Here is a 17,603-nt window from a genome sequence, read left to right on the forward strand (position 1 = left end):
GTTAATATTTACTCTCCACCACGTAGTGCTTAGCAGTGAAATAAATCCTGATCCGTCTTTCTGGAAAGATTTAGGAAATGCAGTTATTTTCACAACTGCAAGAGTTCACCTAGATCACCACGGGTTGCTTAAATCCCTTAATCGATCGATCATATTATTTATTTATTATTTATTAGCAATGGATTAAACCCTTTTCTTTAGACAGAATCGAAAACGAGTAAAATAAGGGCGGAGGGCGAGCACAGGCTGATGTTAGCTGTATATTCAGTCGTCGACTACGTGATTTCGACAGCTGCGTCTGAGCCCAGTGTGTTACAGTCTCAGCATCTGCTAATACATTCCTGTCTGACACTAGCAGTGTGAGGGATTGTCACTGTCACATTTATAACAACAGAAGCACATTAAAATATGCATGCGCAGGCCTTCATACACATCAACCTGCGAATGCGCACATGTGCTGCACACACTCCTGAAACACATCCACCGACCACCATGCTGGGATTTGCCCGTGACAAACAACCGGGGTGTGAAGTGTGTATCTGTCGCGTCAGCGAATGAGGAATCGAGATGGCACGCCGACATCGTGCGGCAGTCCAGACGGACTCTGCCAAAGCAGCCTGTCCCCAAATTATCACCTCCGTCTTCCAGCGTCTCCGTCATCTCAGCACCTCTCAGCGGCTCTGCGCTCTCCCAGCAGTCGTCAGAGCCTCTGAAAAATGAGCTGCAGAGTTAAATCTGAGCTTTAATGGGCGACACACACAGGGAGGTCTCACACGTCAGGGATGGGCAGTGAAAGGAAATGATCAGTTCACTTCATTGTTGAAAAGAAAAACTCGAATGAAAAGAACAATGTAGCACACGAAAAACCTAAAGAGCATTTTTAATTTAATTTAGAACACACATTTGTGCCCAAACACACGTTTGTCATTTAGCTTCTCACTGAACTGGGTAATTCAGTTCGTTCTTTATAACCTAGGCTAACAGATATACTTAAACCTTTACATGTAGACACTGTTGTGATGTTTGTGCGTGCCTCGTGTCAGAATTGTGCTTTTTATCATCCATGGTTGTAGTGTAACTGTGATTTAGTCTATTTTAAGGTAACTGCAATCTTACTTTAATAGTTATTATTTTTACCCTATTAAAAAATAAAATAAATCATATTCATAAGACACAGTACAGGTCTGTATTTAGTGACAGTGTTATCCCTGCCAGGAGGTGCAGTTGGTATCCAGTATTGTGTATAACACAGCAGTTGCTCTGAGCCATTTAACCTTCCTGCCTTCTTGGGACCTTTTTGTGCCACTGCTATGTGTTAAATGGCTGCCATTTCCACTGTGTTCAGTGGAATATAACCAAACTTGCCACAGGATAGTTTTTACCTGTCAATGTTAATATTCCAGTGTGAATTCCTTAAATCAGCCTAAAATGGCTGAGCAGCAGAAATCCCCACACCCATCACCCTGGGGACCATTTTCTGCCCATTGACTTCCATTATAAACGCTATTTTTCAACCCCAAATTATCATCATATGATTTTATTTTTTCTTCTTTTCTTGGATGTCAATGAAGACTCAGGGCCTTGAAGTTTTAATTTTTAAATTGCAAAAAAAATGCAAAAAAAATAATGGCAGGTCAAAATGTATGTTGGTGCCAATCTTTGGTCCATCTAAAGGCCTACTTATAATGACAATCACATATTACTTCAACTGGTTTTTTGTGGAAATATTTGGTTTCGTTTTTTGGTTTTTGGGGCTTATAACACAGGGCGCTCATGTAATAACACTGGGATTTGAAGGGTTAAAACAACGAAAATATAATTAAAACTTTACATGAATATTTCAGGGAGAAGTAGTTTTACAAGGTTGGCTAATTTAAAGTGGAATAAAATATGGATATATGGTCTTTTTATGGCGTGGCTGAGAATGGTCCCTAGGGTGATGGGTGTGAGTTTTTTAAAGGATGGCAGGAGGGTTAAGTTCAGTGTAGCCGGCCAGCTGAATGTAAATGGTAAATGGCCTGTATTTGTATAGCGCTTTTCTAGTCCCTAAGGACCCCAAAGCGCTTTACACAACCTGTCATCCACCCATTCACACACACATTCACACACTGGTGATGGCAAGCTACATTGTAGCCACAGCCACCCTGGGGCGCACTGACAGAGGCGAGGCTGCCGGACACTGGCGCCACCGGGCCCTCTGACCACCACCAGTAGGCAACGGGTGAAGTGTCTTGCCCAAGGACACAACGACCGAGACTGTCCAAGCCGGGGCTCGAACCGGCAACCTTCCGATTACAAGGCGAACTCCCAACTCTTGAGCCACGATCGCCTGAGCTCAGGTACTGTTCACTGTGCCCATTAAACGGTCCGTTGTGATTTAAACCTAGTCTAAATCAGTAGGTCCAACTCCTGTTCCACCACCTGCTTTAGTCATGGAGAGTTTTTTGGGACCCCACAGACACAAAGAGGCAGTGTCACTGCTAACTGTGCCATTATTCCACAGTATCCTTGGATAGCAAACACTTGTTTGCTGCTGTGCTAATGTTCCACGGCACATTTTGTTTAAATATTTGATAACTGCAATGATTCTTTTTTCAGTTATTCAAATAAGGGTTCTCCTGCAAATACGTCATACGCCAAATTGCAGCTCTGCTCTTTTGCATTCTTTGCAGGTGCAGAAGAAGAATGTGATGCTGTCTCCTCAGGTCACTGGGACTGTGTGTGCACCAAGGGTTTGAACTCGTCAGGACATTTCCCAGCAGCCTCTCATAAGGCAGGGACAATCCACCCACTGCCCTAAAGCAAAAACAACCAGCAGCTACAACTTTGCACTCCTCCATTTGCTTTGGTCCCTAGCACCATGGCCTTCACCCTGTCAGAGATCATGGCCGCAAGGCGGCAGCAGTCGCAGGCTCAGTCACATTCACAGCGAGGCAACAGGACTGCTGTGGAGGTGGATGAGTACAGCACCAACCCCACTCAGGCTTTCACCTTCTACAATATCAACCAGGGACGCTTCCAGCCGCCTCACGTTCACATGTGAGTAGATGGAAATGTAGCTGCTGGTAATCATGGAGCATCCTGCTGTCATTGAGAGTTGGAGCTCATAAACATTTGTTGATATCTTTGTTTGGTTATCTTTTAAATTGCACTAACACACTGTATAACAGAAATGTAGAGATAATGATTTATAGTTCTGAGTGTTGCAGCTACTTCTTGATCAGCAGCAGTTGCCACATAAAGTATATGTCTGGACTGAGCTCTGTTTGTTAGGTTTTCAGGAGACTAATAATAGGGTTAATAATAATAATAATGATAATGTATTAATACTTTTGAAATGATTAATGTCAAATAAATACAAACTGTCTGCCGTTGCTCAGATACCTGACACTGATTTTTAATCTACATCTTTAAACTGTTTTGACCGTTTGCATCTCGTGTGCTCCTGGAACGATGCATGTAAATTAATAACATTCCTTTCTTTGCATTTATGAAGCTTCTTCATCTGTTGCCATGGCTACAGCTATTTGTTGTAATGCCAACTTGAGACTTCCACATCAGCAGAGTGATTTATTTTGCTTTTTTCCCTCGAAAAACTGAAAATAAATTGCACAATACATTTTTAAGGAATAAATTGCAAAAAATTACTTTTGAATTTTCTTGCAATTGTTTTATAGTTCAGGCTCTAAAATAACATGCAAGAAATAGTTACTGGAATTTTACATAATGTAATAATTTTATTTATTTAAAATGTAAAATAAAATTCAATATTTAAAGTTTAAATAAATTATTTACATTACGCAATATTTTGCAAAAAATAAAAGCCTTCCAAGTGTTCACTTTATATGTAATGTGAGTCTGTGCAGACGCAGACTGGAAGTCAGTCATTCCTGCCACAAAGGGTCTTTGTAGTTTATGCTAAGCTAGTACTGATCAACCAGCAACCTGCGAGGCTGCAGTGCAGAAATGCCAAAAACAGCGCAGGTGTTGCAGCTCCTCTAATGGCCACTTGTGGCTTGCTCAAAGTTATTATTGTTATTATCTGACACATGATATCACCCACTGTGTCGCTACAGCCCATCCAAGGATATTTAGTTAGTGAAATCTGAGGATTTTATCAGTCTGTAGCTTAGCATTGATCAGCATGCTTTTGTGACTGTGCATAGTGAGTGTAGCTTGATAACCACGCTTGCAAGGCTGAGATGGTTGCACTCAACCACGTAGTCAGTATATTGTCACTTCTGGCTCCAAAAAATCAACATGGCAGCAGCCACGGAGCCAGAAGAGTCATGTCATCTGTGAGACGAAATCCCATTGGCCTGTACTGGGAGGCTTTTATAACATAGTTCCAGATTGTCTCTTTGTAGATTGTAGGCTAGTTTTCTACTTTGAATCCAAAAAGGATGATATGCATTTATAACTTCATGAAAAACAAACCATGCATATGTGAACTTATTCTACAATAAGCTCACTTTTTATCCTTCTCCCTAAAATGTAAAGCAATTTGGAGTCTCTGTCAGTACTGCTGATTATTTATATGAATAACATTAATTATGAACTTCAACTAAAAAAGTTCAAAATATAAACACATAATTCATACTCATATTTTGTCTTCAGACACAGATGATCCAGTAAAGCATAAAGATATGAATGTTTTAATAAGACTGAATTGAATTTCTGCTACACTTCAATATCTGGCCAGCGGTGCCATTTAATTATAGTATTAAATTACATCATTAAAGCTGTTCAATAAATGAGTAGACTCTGTAACATGTTCTACGTTGTGAATCACGGTCAGGTTAGAAGTAATCTCCTAAAGCTAACAAGCCGTGCACCGAACACTTCTTTCATAACAAGAGCATCAAACCGCAGGATGTTGCAGACAGCTGCGTAACTGCAAATCCAACCAAGTAAATAAGAAGCTTCAGATCGCGCCTTTGTAAGGAATTGTCAGTGATCAGGTTTTGAACATATGTAGGATGTTTCTGTGGGGCTCTTGTGAAATCTGAAGCTCTGAATCCCTTTTTCTCCCCTTGTTTATATTTAATGGTAGTTTTCATTCAGGTGTGATTTCCACTGTTTCAAGATGCAGCAGTAAGTGGCAATAAATGGCACTCTTGAGTATGTAGCTTATAAATGTCAAGATATGGTTTCTTGTTTTTTAACATTGGGGCTTCAAAGACAATAGCAGTTACTTTTTGACCACACAGATCAAGTATTATATAGTAATGTCAAAAGCTGACATTATTAAACGGCAAATCAAGGCTAAAAATGATTTGAAACGTCACATCTAAAACTCTAATATATTACTTATAGAAGCAACTAAAGGGGGTGGGGTGATTCGATCAAACCAAAATCTTCCTCTTTTGCATCAACTCAGCCCACCTTGCTTGGAGGAAGAGACGTGAGCATGACCCAAACACCTTCTCTGCAGTCAAACATGGGGGTAGGCATATGTATTAGGGTACAGGATGACTTCACTGCATTTAGGGGCCGAGAACCTTCCCTCAGCCAGAACACTGAAGGTGGGTCGTGGATGGCTCTTAAGGTCTACTGGTCTAGCCAGTCTCCAGACTTCAGTCCAACAGAAAATCTGTGGAAGGAGCTGCGTCTTTGAGTTGTAAAGCAACATCTAAGAAACCTAAAGGGCTTGGAAAGTTTGGAGTCCCTCCTGAAATGTATGCAAATCTAGTGATTTCTCCATCATGTACCAAATCACATTTTCCTTGGGGATCAAATACTTATTTCAGTGACATGCTCATTCAAGCTTTATGTAATGTGTGTGTTTTGTCTCTCTCTTCCTCCCATAAACCTTTGACAGCCTCTCTTGTAGTTTTAATGACGGGTATTTCAGTATATATCAATAAAGCTGCGGCCTGCCGACCTGGGTGTTTCTGCGTAGCTGCACAGGCAAAAACCCCCCTCACTAACTTCTGATGCATATCCAGACATTGTTCTATAAACAGGGCTACAATACGACAGAAACTGCTCAGTCCAAGGGTTCCTCCTCCCAGCATGTTGTCAAACCAGCACATTAACACTCTAATACCCCCCTTTAGCTACCTTAGATCAGGCTATTTATAGCATGACTATAACTGACCTCAATTCTGCTTGTTCAATTTCTAGCTGTGGCAGCTTGTGCAATTAAGTCACTCAGTCTATTTCTGAGCTTTAGTTCAACTTTAGGCTATTATATAAAATCACAGAGTCTTTCGAACAGTCATGTGAAGAAGAGATCCTGTGGAGCTCAGTCACTTTACATCATCTTACATTTCAGTCCCATCAGTTGTGCTATATTTTCTATGAACCCTCTTTTGTATTTTATTACTTCGTGACTCATTTCTTGCTGGTTGTCTTATGTGCATGTGTATCTGCTTCCCTCGTCGCCTCATCTTTTTCTGTCTCTAGTGGTATGGGTGGAGGAGGAGGAGGAAGTAGGGCTGGGTGTTAAGGTACCTGGAGGAAAGCTCACTTAAGTGGGCCATGGTTATTCACCAGCTCTCCTTCTCCCCCCCAGAGACCCCATGGATCTGCACACTCACTGGAAATCCCACAGGACTCTGCTCTTTTCTATATTTGTGCTTTATTCTTTTTCTATCTCTGCACATTTCTTTTTCTGCTTCTGTGCGTACCGTGCTTTTATTGTGGCCTCTCCCTCCTCCTTTGTGCTGTCTCTTGTTTCCCCATCTGCCTCAGTCTGTGGGGATGATTTTCTGTTGGATACTAATTCTAACTTTTTTCATTGTCAGCCTCTTACCACAGAGACTTTACGTATAGCATTGTTGTCCCTTCTGCTGTATTGTTTCAGTACAGCAAAAGCTGCAGTGGCCCCGTTTCGCATCCTCACTCCCTGCTTTCTTGTCCTCTGTTCCTTTTCTTGTCTCAGGGTTGACCCAATGCCTCACGACACTCCAAAGCCACCGGGCTACACACGCTTTGTGTGCATCTCGGACACACACTCCCGCACTGATGCCATCCAGATGCCGTACGGGGATGTGTTCATCCATGCTGGAGACTTCACCGAACTGGGACTGCCCTCCGAGGTCAAGAAGTTCAACGACTGGCTAGGTTAGCAGTTCTATGTGTTTAGCTGTCTTCCGTGACCCCCTTGTGATCTTGATCCTAATCAAGAAGAACTAAAAAGTTCTCAGAGAGTATTTTAATGCTGATGCATGAAACTCTCTTTTTAAAAACAGCTTCCACTTGTTTTTGGAGCATTAACTCAAAGTCAGAAACTTCCCTAATATTGCTGACCATTTTCCCGCACACATTTTTAAAGCAGTTTGCATCCTTTCTGCATAGATTTGAGTTTCTTTTTGTTGAATTTAAAGATTAGTGATTTGAGTCAGCTTATAAAAAACCTCGAGTTTCTCGGACATGTCACAAGAAAACAGGAAGCCAAAAACAAAAACTTTGGTAAAAGTATAAAGTAAAGTGAGCGTTCAATGCGCTGAACATGAAGTGTCTTTGAGCCAGTTTTAGACTGTACTGAAAACAACCATTAAACTAAAACGTATGCTGTGCTTTGGGAAACTGATCGCTGTAATATAAAAGAATCCCACATGTGATTTGTGGCAAACATGCAAAACCCACAATATAGTGCGATGTGGCACAAAGTGAGTCTGGTTTGTGTTACACTCCTCTCGTTTCTTACAGAGGTTGCACAGACAGTTTGAACGTACCCTTCGAACCAGCCTGGTTCTTTCACAGTTTCTCCAACAGCACAGAAAACAGGAACCTGAATCAACCTTTAATATTCCACATTTTACTCAAAATGTTATTACGCAGCAACGACCTGATACAACTTAATAACTGATACTGTTTAACTTAACGAATCTCGATGGGTCACCCCAAACAGTATAACATCCCCTCGTACTGCACACCAGCTTTTCACACATGGGATCCACATAGATCCATTCTTTGCGCTGCCATCCCTTTCCTTTCACTCTTCTTGCTATCCTTCTGTCACAAATCACTCTTGACGCTCATCTCCACCCACTCCACTGCACCCTCTTCTTCACTTGTGCATTGCCTGTTGCTTTGGGCTGTTGACCCCTGGTATTTAAACTCATCTACCTTCACTACCTCTACTCCATGCAGCATCGCCTGTCCTCCTCAGTCTCACTTTCCTTCCTCTTCCAGCTCTCCTCCACTTTCTCCCTACTCTCACAATGTCGACTCAAAACATCCACGGTAACTCCAGCCTGGTCTCATCTGTCAGCAAATAAGAAGGGGCTCAGATTCCTGATGTAATGCCTGCAGAACCTTCCCTGTCACTCCTGACACTCTGTGTCACTCTGTAATCTGTAGATCCACATGGACAAACTCAAACTCCTTTTCTATGCTTCTCAACCAAACGTTGCATCTGTAGTGCTCATACTCAGCCTGACAGCATACTGCTGCTCCCTGATTGTCAGCTCTGTCCTTAACCTACATTCTACAACTCTTCACCATAACTTCTATGGCTCATCGGTCTCATCGCTCTATATTTACTACAGTCTGCACTTTTTAAACAAATTGGTACAATACTCTTGTTCACCATTCCTAAGGCTTCCCTACTCTCTTCAAGATCTTTCAAGATTGTTTTATCTCTTCTTTACTGCCTTCTCTCCTAGACGTTACCAGGTGACCTGTCTGGGATGACAGGTCTGCCTATACTGCCTTTTTTCCGCTGATCTGTCTTCTTTTGGATACTTTTCGGTACTTCCTAATTCCACAACCAAATCTCAGTGTTTGTAGCTCAGGAGCAAGTCCTCTATTAATTGGAAGGTTAGTGGCTCAGTCCCTGGAGGCTCCACTTGACTGCATGCTAAAGTATCCTCAGGATATACTGAACTCCAAGCTGCTCTCTGGTGTGTTCAGAGCCTGAATGTTAGAGACAATGCACTTCGGTATAGAACAGAAGAGCTTGTATGAATGGGTGTGAATGAGGCATGTTGCATGAAGTGCTTTGAGTGCTGCGGTAAAGTATAAGAACAAGCCTACGGTTTGTCCTTTGTTGTCTTTCCAGAGGATACACCAAACACCTTCTGGCAGCTTCCCTCACCACTTCAGCTGTTCTTACCACCCGAAGCCTTTCTCGACTCCTCCCTGTACTCTCTGAGACATTCTTCCACAACTCCCAACATGTAATCTTTGCCTCACCCTTTATTTACTTACTCTCCTCGACTTCCAGAGCCAACCCAACGATCTTCCATTTTTCTTGTCGGCACCATACCTACCCAACACTTCCTCGTCTCTTCTGTTGTCCAATGAAGTCTGCTCCACCCACCACTCTCTCTCTCCTGGGGACACTTTAAAGAATTCCTCTTTCTTTTCTAACTAACGTCCAGCCTGTGGGGGATAAACACCAACAACATTCACCTCTTCAGCCTCCAGCTTCAAATTCATGATCCTGTCTGATCCTCTCTTTGCCTTCACAACTTATATGTGCTCATTCTCTCCATCATATCAGCCAGCTCTCTCCCTTCACCAGTCATAGGCCTTTACTTGCACCTCCACACTGCAGCCTTTCCTTCTCTTTATCTGCGTCAGAACACACGTTCCTCTTCCTTTGTCTTTGGCCAACAGCAGCACAGTTTCCACCGGCATCCTGTTGAACGACGGCACCAGAGGCGGTCGTTGTTAACCAACCGATCTGATACGGAAATCTCATTCTTGATAATCTGCATGTTTGATTGGGTAAAGACTTTATGCCACATTCCTGACACAACTCTCCCCATTTCTGCAGGCTTGGTACCAGTGTTAGGAGGACACTGGCTTGTCTGTGTGTGGAGTCCTGTCAGCCTGCCATCTCAAAACAAATACAAATAATGTTGTTTTCTATCAAAAGGTTGTTTTTATTAAACATTACTGAAACATATCCTCACACACAACAAATTTGAGCTGCCTGAAATTTGTTTTCACTCTCTCACTCTTTAGTGCAGCCTGTAACGTACCATTAGGGGTGGGGGAAAAAATCGATACTGTGTAGTATCGTGATATTTTGTTTGCTAATAATGTATCGATACAGGGACGGCAGAAATCGACATTTTGTTACAAAAAAGGTTTCTGTGCTCTGACTTCAGAGCACGTTGATCCTTTTTCTGAGCAACAATCCTGACATTCCTTCACTGTCCAAATGTGTTTAACTTTTTTTGGCAGCAATAAACATGACAGTTTACTTATTTTAATTTAAGACACGTTTTATTTTAATTAAGTTTAAAACTTTTTTATTTAATGTAAAATTATATTTTGTTTTAATTTACTTTCAAATCCTTCAGTTGCTGAAGGGGCTGCATAGTTTTCATATTGCATAGTTCAGAATAGTTATAATTGTACCAGATGGTTGCATTCAGTTCAGTGGGACTAGACTGTAATACAAACCATTCAGTTTGTCAACAATAAAACTGAAATGAGAGAAAGACTGAGTGCGAGACTTTGATATTAGATAAAATGAATATTGATAAAGTTTACCTTTATGTACAGAATCTGAATATCGCAAAATATTTAAGAAAATTGCAATAATATCATATCGTGGGATGTATGGTGATTCCCACCTCTACGTACCATGTTCCCTTAATATTACATAAACAACGTTTATTAATAATTAGTGACTCTTGTTTATATTTCTCTCCTTCCTGTCTGTTAATGGAGTTGTTGGAGTAGGTGTTTTGTTCCTGACGGGTTTTTGACTCTAAACCAACTTTTCAACCTTCTTCTTGTCTGTTGCTGCTGTAGGTGCAGCAGATACAAACTGCAGCAGAACGGACGCTCAGCCACGTAAAGAGCTTCATATTGTTTTGTAGTGGTTTCAAATGACTTAGTGATCATTTACAGATCACGATTAAAGCATCCGTATTATGAAAGTCTATAAAAGTTGTTGTGAAAAAACAGGAGGTTTAGTGCCGACGGCAGAGTGAGTGATCTTCTAACTGCAGCTGCTCTTATTCCCCTCCATGGACCCAAGCGTCCGAGCAGTGAGCGAAGTCTCAGGTTGGTGCTGATGTCAGACCAGCTCCTTCAAAGGCGGCTCTGCCATCATTGGTGTTAATCTGTTAAGTTCCCCAAACCTGTTGTTTTTAATGGCTTAGAACTTATTTATCAACAATAATCTGTAAATTATTTATTAATAATAATTAACTTTATTATTTATTAACGTTTTATGCTTTGTCAGCGCCATGTAAATCAAATACTCATGAAAGTTAAGTTTAGTTGGCAAAGAAATTCCTGCCGTGCGTCCTTATATTCTTACACCCTTTGTTAAGAAGAAAGTAAAGGAGCCTTTAGAGAATTCAGACTTGTTTTCTTTGACTTTTGCTCTGCTGGAAGCTTCTTATCTCTGTACTGACTAAGGAGCGCGTGTAAGTCTTATCATCGCCACGTGAAATCTGTTGAAACAGGAAGAAGTAACCTCGCACGAAGCTGAGCAACAGCGGAAAAAAAAAGTTCAGTGTTCGAATCTACAGAAAAGGCAGAACAGTTCCTGCTATCGCTGCCTTCATCGTCGTCATCGACACCTTTCCCCGGTGAAAATCACGCCAGGAAAAGGTGCGTGCCTGATGGCGGGTGCGTGTAAAGCTGTCTGAAGGAGGGAAGCAGACAGTAGAGGGAGATAAGGGGAGAACTTGTTGTCCTTCGCCTCCTTCCTCGCTCACACACACGGGAGCTGTGGGGAGCGCGAGATGTAAATCCGCTAGCCTGCACTCCAGCGGTGAGAGAGGCGACGTAAGAGACGGGAAAGAAAAGATAAACTGAGCCAAATGCGCCTGCTGCTGCCTCTGAAGTCAGTCTTTCCTCTCTCCATCCCTTCCTGCTCCGCTCTCCCATTATTTCCTTCTCCTCTGCAACCCCGCCACCTTCTCTCCACTGCTGATATAAATATTTATAATGTGGCTATTCCTATTCTTTCTGTCCTTTTCATTCCCTCCTGTTCATCATGTAACTCCTGCTGTTTAGTGTGTGCTGAACAGATTTGTTGGGAGATCAGGTTTAGCGTATTGATTTGGAAAGAGTGTCTGTACAAACTTGAGTGTCAGGTGTTACCATCTGCTCCCAAACTTTCTGCTCTTTCATCTTTTCCTCTCCTATCAATCTTTGCTTTTTTCTCCCCCATTATTTGTCTTGTTCCTTTCCCTCTTCCCCCTTCTCTATCCTCCTTACCTCCCTTTCTGGTTCCACTCCTTTCTCTCCAGCTCTTATTTTTCTCAGCTCTTATTTTTAGCAGGAAGTCAGTTGGCTCTTGGGGCCGCTGGCAGCCATTCAAGGCTTTCTCAGAGATGGCAAATGTTGCAGGAGAGGAGAGGAGAGGAAATTCATGCAGGGAAAGTGGTGGGAAGGTAAGGGGATGACAGGGAAGGAGAACGCGGAGGTTTAAAAATAATAGGGAGCAGAGCAAAGTGCCCATGTGTCTCCCCAGAGGGATACTGCCTTACTTTGGTAAACTCGCAGCTCATGGACCTGATGCCACACTTTTATTGTCGTGGTGATCCATCCTGTCAGTCAGTATATAAAGGATCTAATGCTTCATCTCATTTACCTTTATTTATTTATGTCTTGATTTATTCATTTATATTTCTCAGGGCTTATTAGTGTAGCAGAAGCCACCAAACACTCTTTGGTACTGTGCCCACATCCATCACAGGATGTGCAACGCTTGAGCAAAGTCATTGTTGCTTTTGCAGCAAATATTCTGGCCTGCCTCAGTCAGATCTTCACATTTCTCTGCAAATTCAAATTGTAACCCTTGAACAGAGTAATCTGCTCTCCACAAAAGCCCACAGCTTTACCTCTGACTTCACTAAATAAACACTTTGAGTTCATGTATTGTACAAGCTCTACATTCTGCATCAGTGTTGCTTTTTGTAAGACTCACATCATCTCTTATAAATGTCTGTTTTAACATCATTAGCGCACATGTACGTACATACGTACATTTTAAAAATAAATAAAAGTCTTCAAAAGTCTGCTAAATAAATACAGCGAAGTTGTGATTTCTCCAAAACTGGAACAAACTGTGAGCCAAACTCTGATGCTGCTCACAGACTGGGCTGGATGTGGCCCAGAACCAGAACTCTTTACTGGATCATAACTATTGCTTTAGTAATGTGTGGATCAGTGTTTCAGCTGATGATGAGTTTAATAATTTATCATTCTATAGCATCTATGTCTATAATATATTGTCTTCATCTATAATATCCAGGAATTTATATTTATAAATAGTACATATATATAGTAGCATATACAATGTCAAATATTTGCCTAAAGGATGATTAGCGGTTGAGGCACCAACATTAATAAAAAAAAAAGTGGGTCCAAGTCCAACAGACTTACTTTACTTTACATGTACTCGAGTACAGTTCAGTAAAGTTACCCCATGGCCTCGTCTGCTCATGCACCTGGTGCTGAATGACTAATGATGCTGTTCCTAACTGACATAACTACATATACATATACTTTTAATGTTAAATCCTGTGCAAACATCACACTGAGCGCTAAATAAGAGTCAGTCCATTTACCATGAACTAAAATTCTCCTGACAAAATGAATGCACAACTATTGGTCACTCTGTTTTTTATGCAAGCACAATGTGCATGCTGAAGAGCACTGATTAATAAAAAAGGACACGTTTAAGTGGAGCTGAAAAGCCACATTGGGCAGCTTTTCAACTGGACTGCTGTGGGCGGAGATGTTTGCAAGGAACAGGTGAGAGGAGCGAGTGAATAAATTGGGGAAAGTAAAAAAAAAGGTTAGAGAGGGTGAGAGGCAGACCTGGAGCTTGTGAGCAGCGCACTTCAGTCCAATTGTCTCCAATAATGGTCTCTTTGATCAGGCTTTCAGCGCTAAGCCGTGCCTGCGAACACGCGCGCCGTAGCAACGATCCACGTGGATTTCGTAAGCTGAGGCAACCCTAAGTGTTTGCGTGTTTGTTTGTGTGCGCTGCCCTCGCTGTAGGCTTGAGTGGCATTTTTATTCATGCCATGTGATAACGGGATCTGGCAGAGCAGAGCGGGAATGTACTGCAGTGAGTGTCGAGTGTTTAAATATGGATCTCCTCTTGCTTTGGTGTCGACTCTGGGTCAAGAGAGGAGCAGCTTTAATTCTTAAAGGCTTTGTTCTCACTCTTTCTTTCCTTCTGTCTGCTTTTTCCTGATTGACATCAGTGACTCTCTTACACTTCCTTCAGATTCACCGTAGCAAAACACCGTCCAGTTGACTCACAGCGCTTTAATAGTTCTACACATATGCAGGTTGCATAAAAAATTATGAAATGTCCTCTTTTTAAAATTCGTCTGAGGTAAAAAAAAAAACAAAACATTAATCAGTTCGTACTCATTCCACCTTTTACGCACACCTCGGGTCTTTTGTAACCTGGGACTACATTACAGCCTGTTAAATTTATTCATTTCATTAAGTTGAGCACATGGCTTCTGGTATTCTTCAAATTACTGTGCTGCTAATGCTCTGATATCATTAATGTTTTTAATGTAATTGTTTTTTTTAAAAATTTTGTTTCACGCCACTATTTAGCCATCAGTGCATTTTTCATCCCGTTATATCGCTGCTTTGTCTGTGTTCATATATATGAATATATCAGCTTGTTTTATTAGCTCGTTGATACCACAGCTGTTCACCACAATAACCCTTGAAATGCACGGGACAGAGGTAGCAGTGCCGCTTCAAAAACAGCAGGAGCATTTCAGAAGTGCTAAATATAAAGTGCGGTAAAGAAGTTTCCTAATCACAGACTCTTGCATCAGGCTGAAGGAGCAGGAACAGGCAGCCAGCAAGCTTTTCTACAGTTCACCTGTTTATGCTTCATGGTGAAGCAGCATAGAGCAGATGAGACAGCCACCTGCTGAGACTAAGGTGAAGCAAACTTTGTTTGTGCTTTATAAATGAGGTCTGACACGCCCTCGTGCAGATACAAGACAGTGAAGCTCAGATGATGATGTGCAAAGAGGAGATGTGATAACCATTTGCTTCAATGTTACCATTCAACATCTCACCGGCCACGTCTTTGCCTCCATCTGTGGTTGGACTGAAAAGGAGGGTCGGTGGGAACAAAAACAAACAAACTGGGATGAAAGTCCTTCATGACTGGAAGGACCTGCAGAGATGGGCAATAACACAGTGAAGGACACACCTCCTCTGTGAGATGTTATCGGCTTTTTTTATTAGATGCATTTTTAGGTAGTGCTTCTTTAAAAATGTATCTTTACTCTTATTAGACTGTACAAAGAGAAATAACCCAAGTCTTCATCCTGCTGCTGCCTCAGGAGCGCTGGATTTGTGCCCCCCCCTCTCTGACTCCAGATTGCGAGGTCCACAGCCTTTAGCATCTTTGTTACAGCTCTTAATTTAGCGCCTGCTCTATCTGTTCCCCTTTACTGCTGAATAATAGATAAGCGACGACCATGATGCGATTGCCGTGTCGGCACTTTAAATGCAAGTGTGTGTGTTTTATTTGCCTGGCAGAGCGAGAGGGTGTCTGCTGCTCTGCACCTGCCTCTGCTTGCCTGGGTGTGTTTTATTTTTATGCCCCTTCATCTCCAACCTTTGTCAGGTGTTGAACTCCTCAACCCTTTCACCTCCCCGCTGGATCTCTTCTTTACCGCCTCTGCTGCCCTCGTTCGTCTCTTAGCTTTCTCTCTTTAGCTCTCTAACAGCGAGGTTATTAAACTTTCATAGCTGCTGCCTTTTTCTGGTCTGCTCTTCTCTCTTCCTTCACTGTTCATTCAATCCTTATTTTGCCACATTTCTCACCTTTCCTTTGTCTTTTTTTCACCTCTTTTTCTACGTGTGTTTACTCAGCAGTGAGTGCTGCTGGAGGAGATCATAATGAGGAGGTTTGACACTCTTATTGAGAAACTCAACAGAATTTCACGTGACTGTAAATTTAGGCAAACCTTTTCCCATCTGTCCCTCGCTGCTTTTATATCAGGGAGGGAAGAAGATGCAGTAGAATGCGCATCTTTTTCTTTCAAATAAGTTTCTTTTTTCCCTCTTCGAGTTCAGATAGTAAACCCTCGGTGGATATTTCTCATGAAATGATGGAAGTCTTTCTCATCATTTCCTAATTCTCTTTTTCCCTTTCACTGTTTTTTATCAGTGTTTGTAATTCGTCGTATGCAAACTGTTGCTAAATCTGTCATTAGTCCTCTCTGTCAAGCCGACAGCAAACCAACTGTTACAGGGTTAAATCTGTAACATCATCGATCTGGATTTTCACCGACTGTAGATGGTGATGTTTAGCTCGAAGCAAAGCCTTGGCTAGATACAGCCTCTAGACGTGTTTGCATGGCTATGGTCTCATATGCTCTAAATCAGTGTTTTCCAACCTTTTGGGGCCACAGCACATATTTCACATTAGAAAAATCACACGGCACACCACTAAACAAAAATGTCACGAAAAGCACATTGATCATTTTTCCTGCGTACCCTGTATAGCAGAATTGGCTTGGTTTGTCCCCAGTATACCTCTTTTGCGTTCTTGTGACCACTACTCATGCTAGGGCCTTCATCTGGCTTGGAGTTTTCTCCAGGACCAGGTCAGACTGACTGCTTTCAAATATTGATCCATTGCTATTACACACTGCATGCCAATTATGTCATTTCTTTTTCGTCTTCTTCTGTTTTATTGGCAGTTGGCAACCCATTTAATTAGAGCAGTTAGTTGTACTACCCACTAGTGGAAGAGAATGTAATTGATCTGCCCGATACTCATGTCGGTCACTTAGCGTACTAATCAGGTGGAACCAGAGGATCTTCCACGGCACACCTGATCATTTCTCACGGCACATCTATGTGCCGCGGCTCAGTGGTCTTGAAACACTGCTCTAAATGGATGCTGATGGTTCGGGCATGGCACCAGGATGTCTCCTAAATGATGTGTTTTGGGCATGTCCTGTCACACTGCCACACCTGAAGGGCTGGGTGTGTCTGGTTGAACTGCTTTGGGAACTCAGTAAACAGAAAATGTGCACTTTTTTGTGCAGCATTTTATAAAACAGGGAGTTGTGCTTCACAGTTGACAGTGACAGTGGAAAAAACCTCCAGCAGAGCCAGGCTCATGAGTGTCAGCCACCGGTCGCTACCAGTTGGGATTGAGCACGCCATTGTAAGAGTACTCAAATAGGCCTGGTGTTAACAAGCTGTTCATCAGAGAAGGACAGTTCGTGTTCTCATCCAAGGTTTAAATATGACGTTACATAAACCTTGGTACTAAAGCACAATGGCCTGGAACTACCTTCAGAGCATTCCCTGCTAGTCGATGTGGTCTGATGATGTAGCGGCTTTGACGAGAACAATAAAGGTACAACAGCACAGTGTACAAGTGATGTTGTTTAGCATCAGCTAAATTTGGCATCAGTAGAAATAAAACGAAACAGATATGGGACATATGGCGAGTAGCCAGTGGTTTTATTCATCAGCATTCGTCGGAAAAACCCACGTTGCTTATTCTGAAAGTTGCAGCTTAATCTTCAGCCACATTATCCTGGAGGCAATTTTGTAACACTGAACATGGAAGCGGAGCAGACAGGATGAAAGAGACAGAGATGGAGTGTCGGAGAGTGAAAGAGAAGAGACAGACCACCTACGAGGCCGCTTGATGATGCGCTGGA

The 17,603-nt window shown here is 42.1% G+C and overlaps 1 protein-coding gene across 1 annotated transcript in view; it reads left to right on the forward strand.

Annotated features, from left to right (window-relative positions):
• The first annotated feature begins 2,860 nt into the window (after positions 1 to 2,860).
• mpped1 (metallophosphoesterase domain containing 1) overlaps positions 2,861 to 17,603 on the forward strand; it is an 84,872-nt gene continuing 70,129 nt past the window's right edge. Inside the window, exons 1-2 of the mRNA XM_085375887.1 lie at positions 2,861 to 3,039; positions 6,887 to 7,068. Coding sequence (XP_085232013.1) covers positions 2,861 to 3,039; positions 6,887 to 7,068 — 361 coding nt within the window. The remainder of the gene's footprint in view (positions 3,040 to 6,886; positions 7,069 to 17,603) is intronic.

Source organism: Diplotaxodon limnothrissa, linkage group LG17, assembly GCF_057381915.1.
Source record: "Diplotaxodon limnothrissa isolate DT_005_m linkage group LG17, D_limnothrissa_male_GT1.1, whole genome shotgun sequence".
Classification (NCBI taxonomy): domain Eukaryota; kingdom Metazoa; phylum Chordata; class Actinopteri; order Cichliformes; family Cichlidae; genus Diplotaxodon; species Diplotaxodon limnothrissa.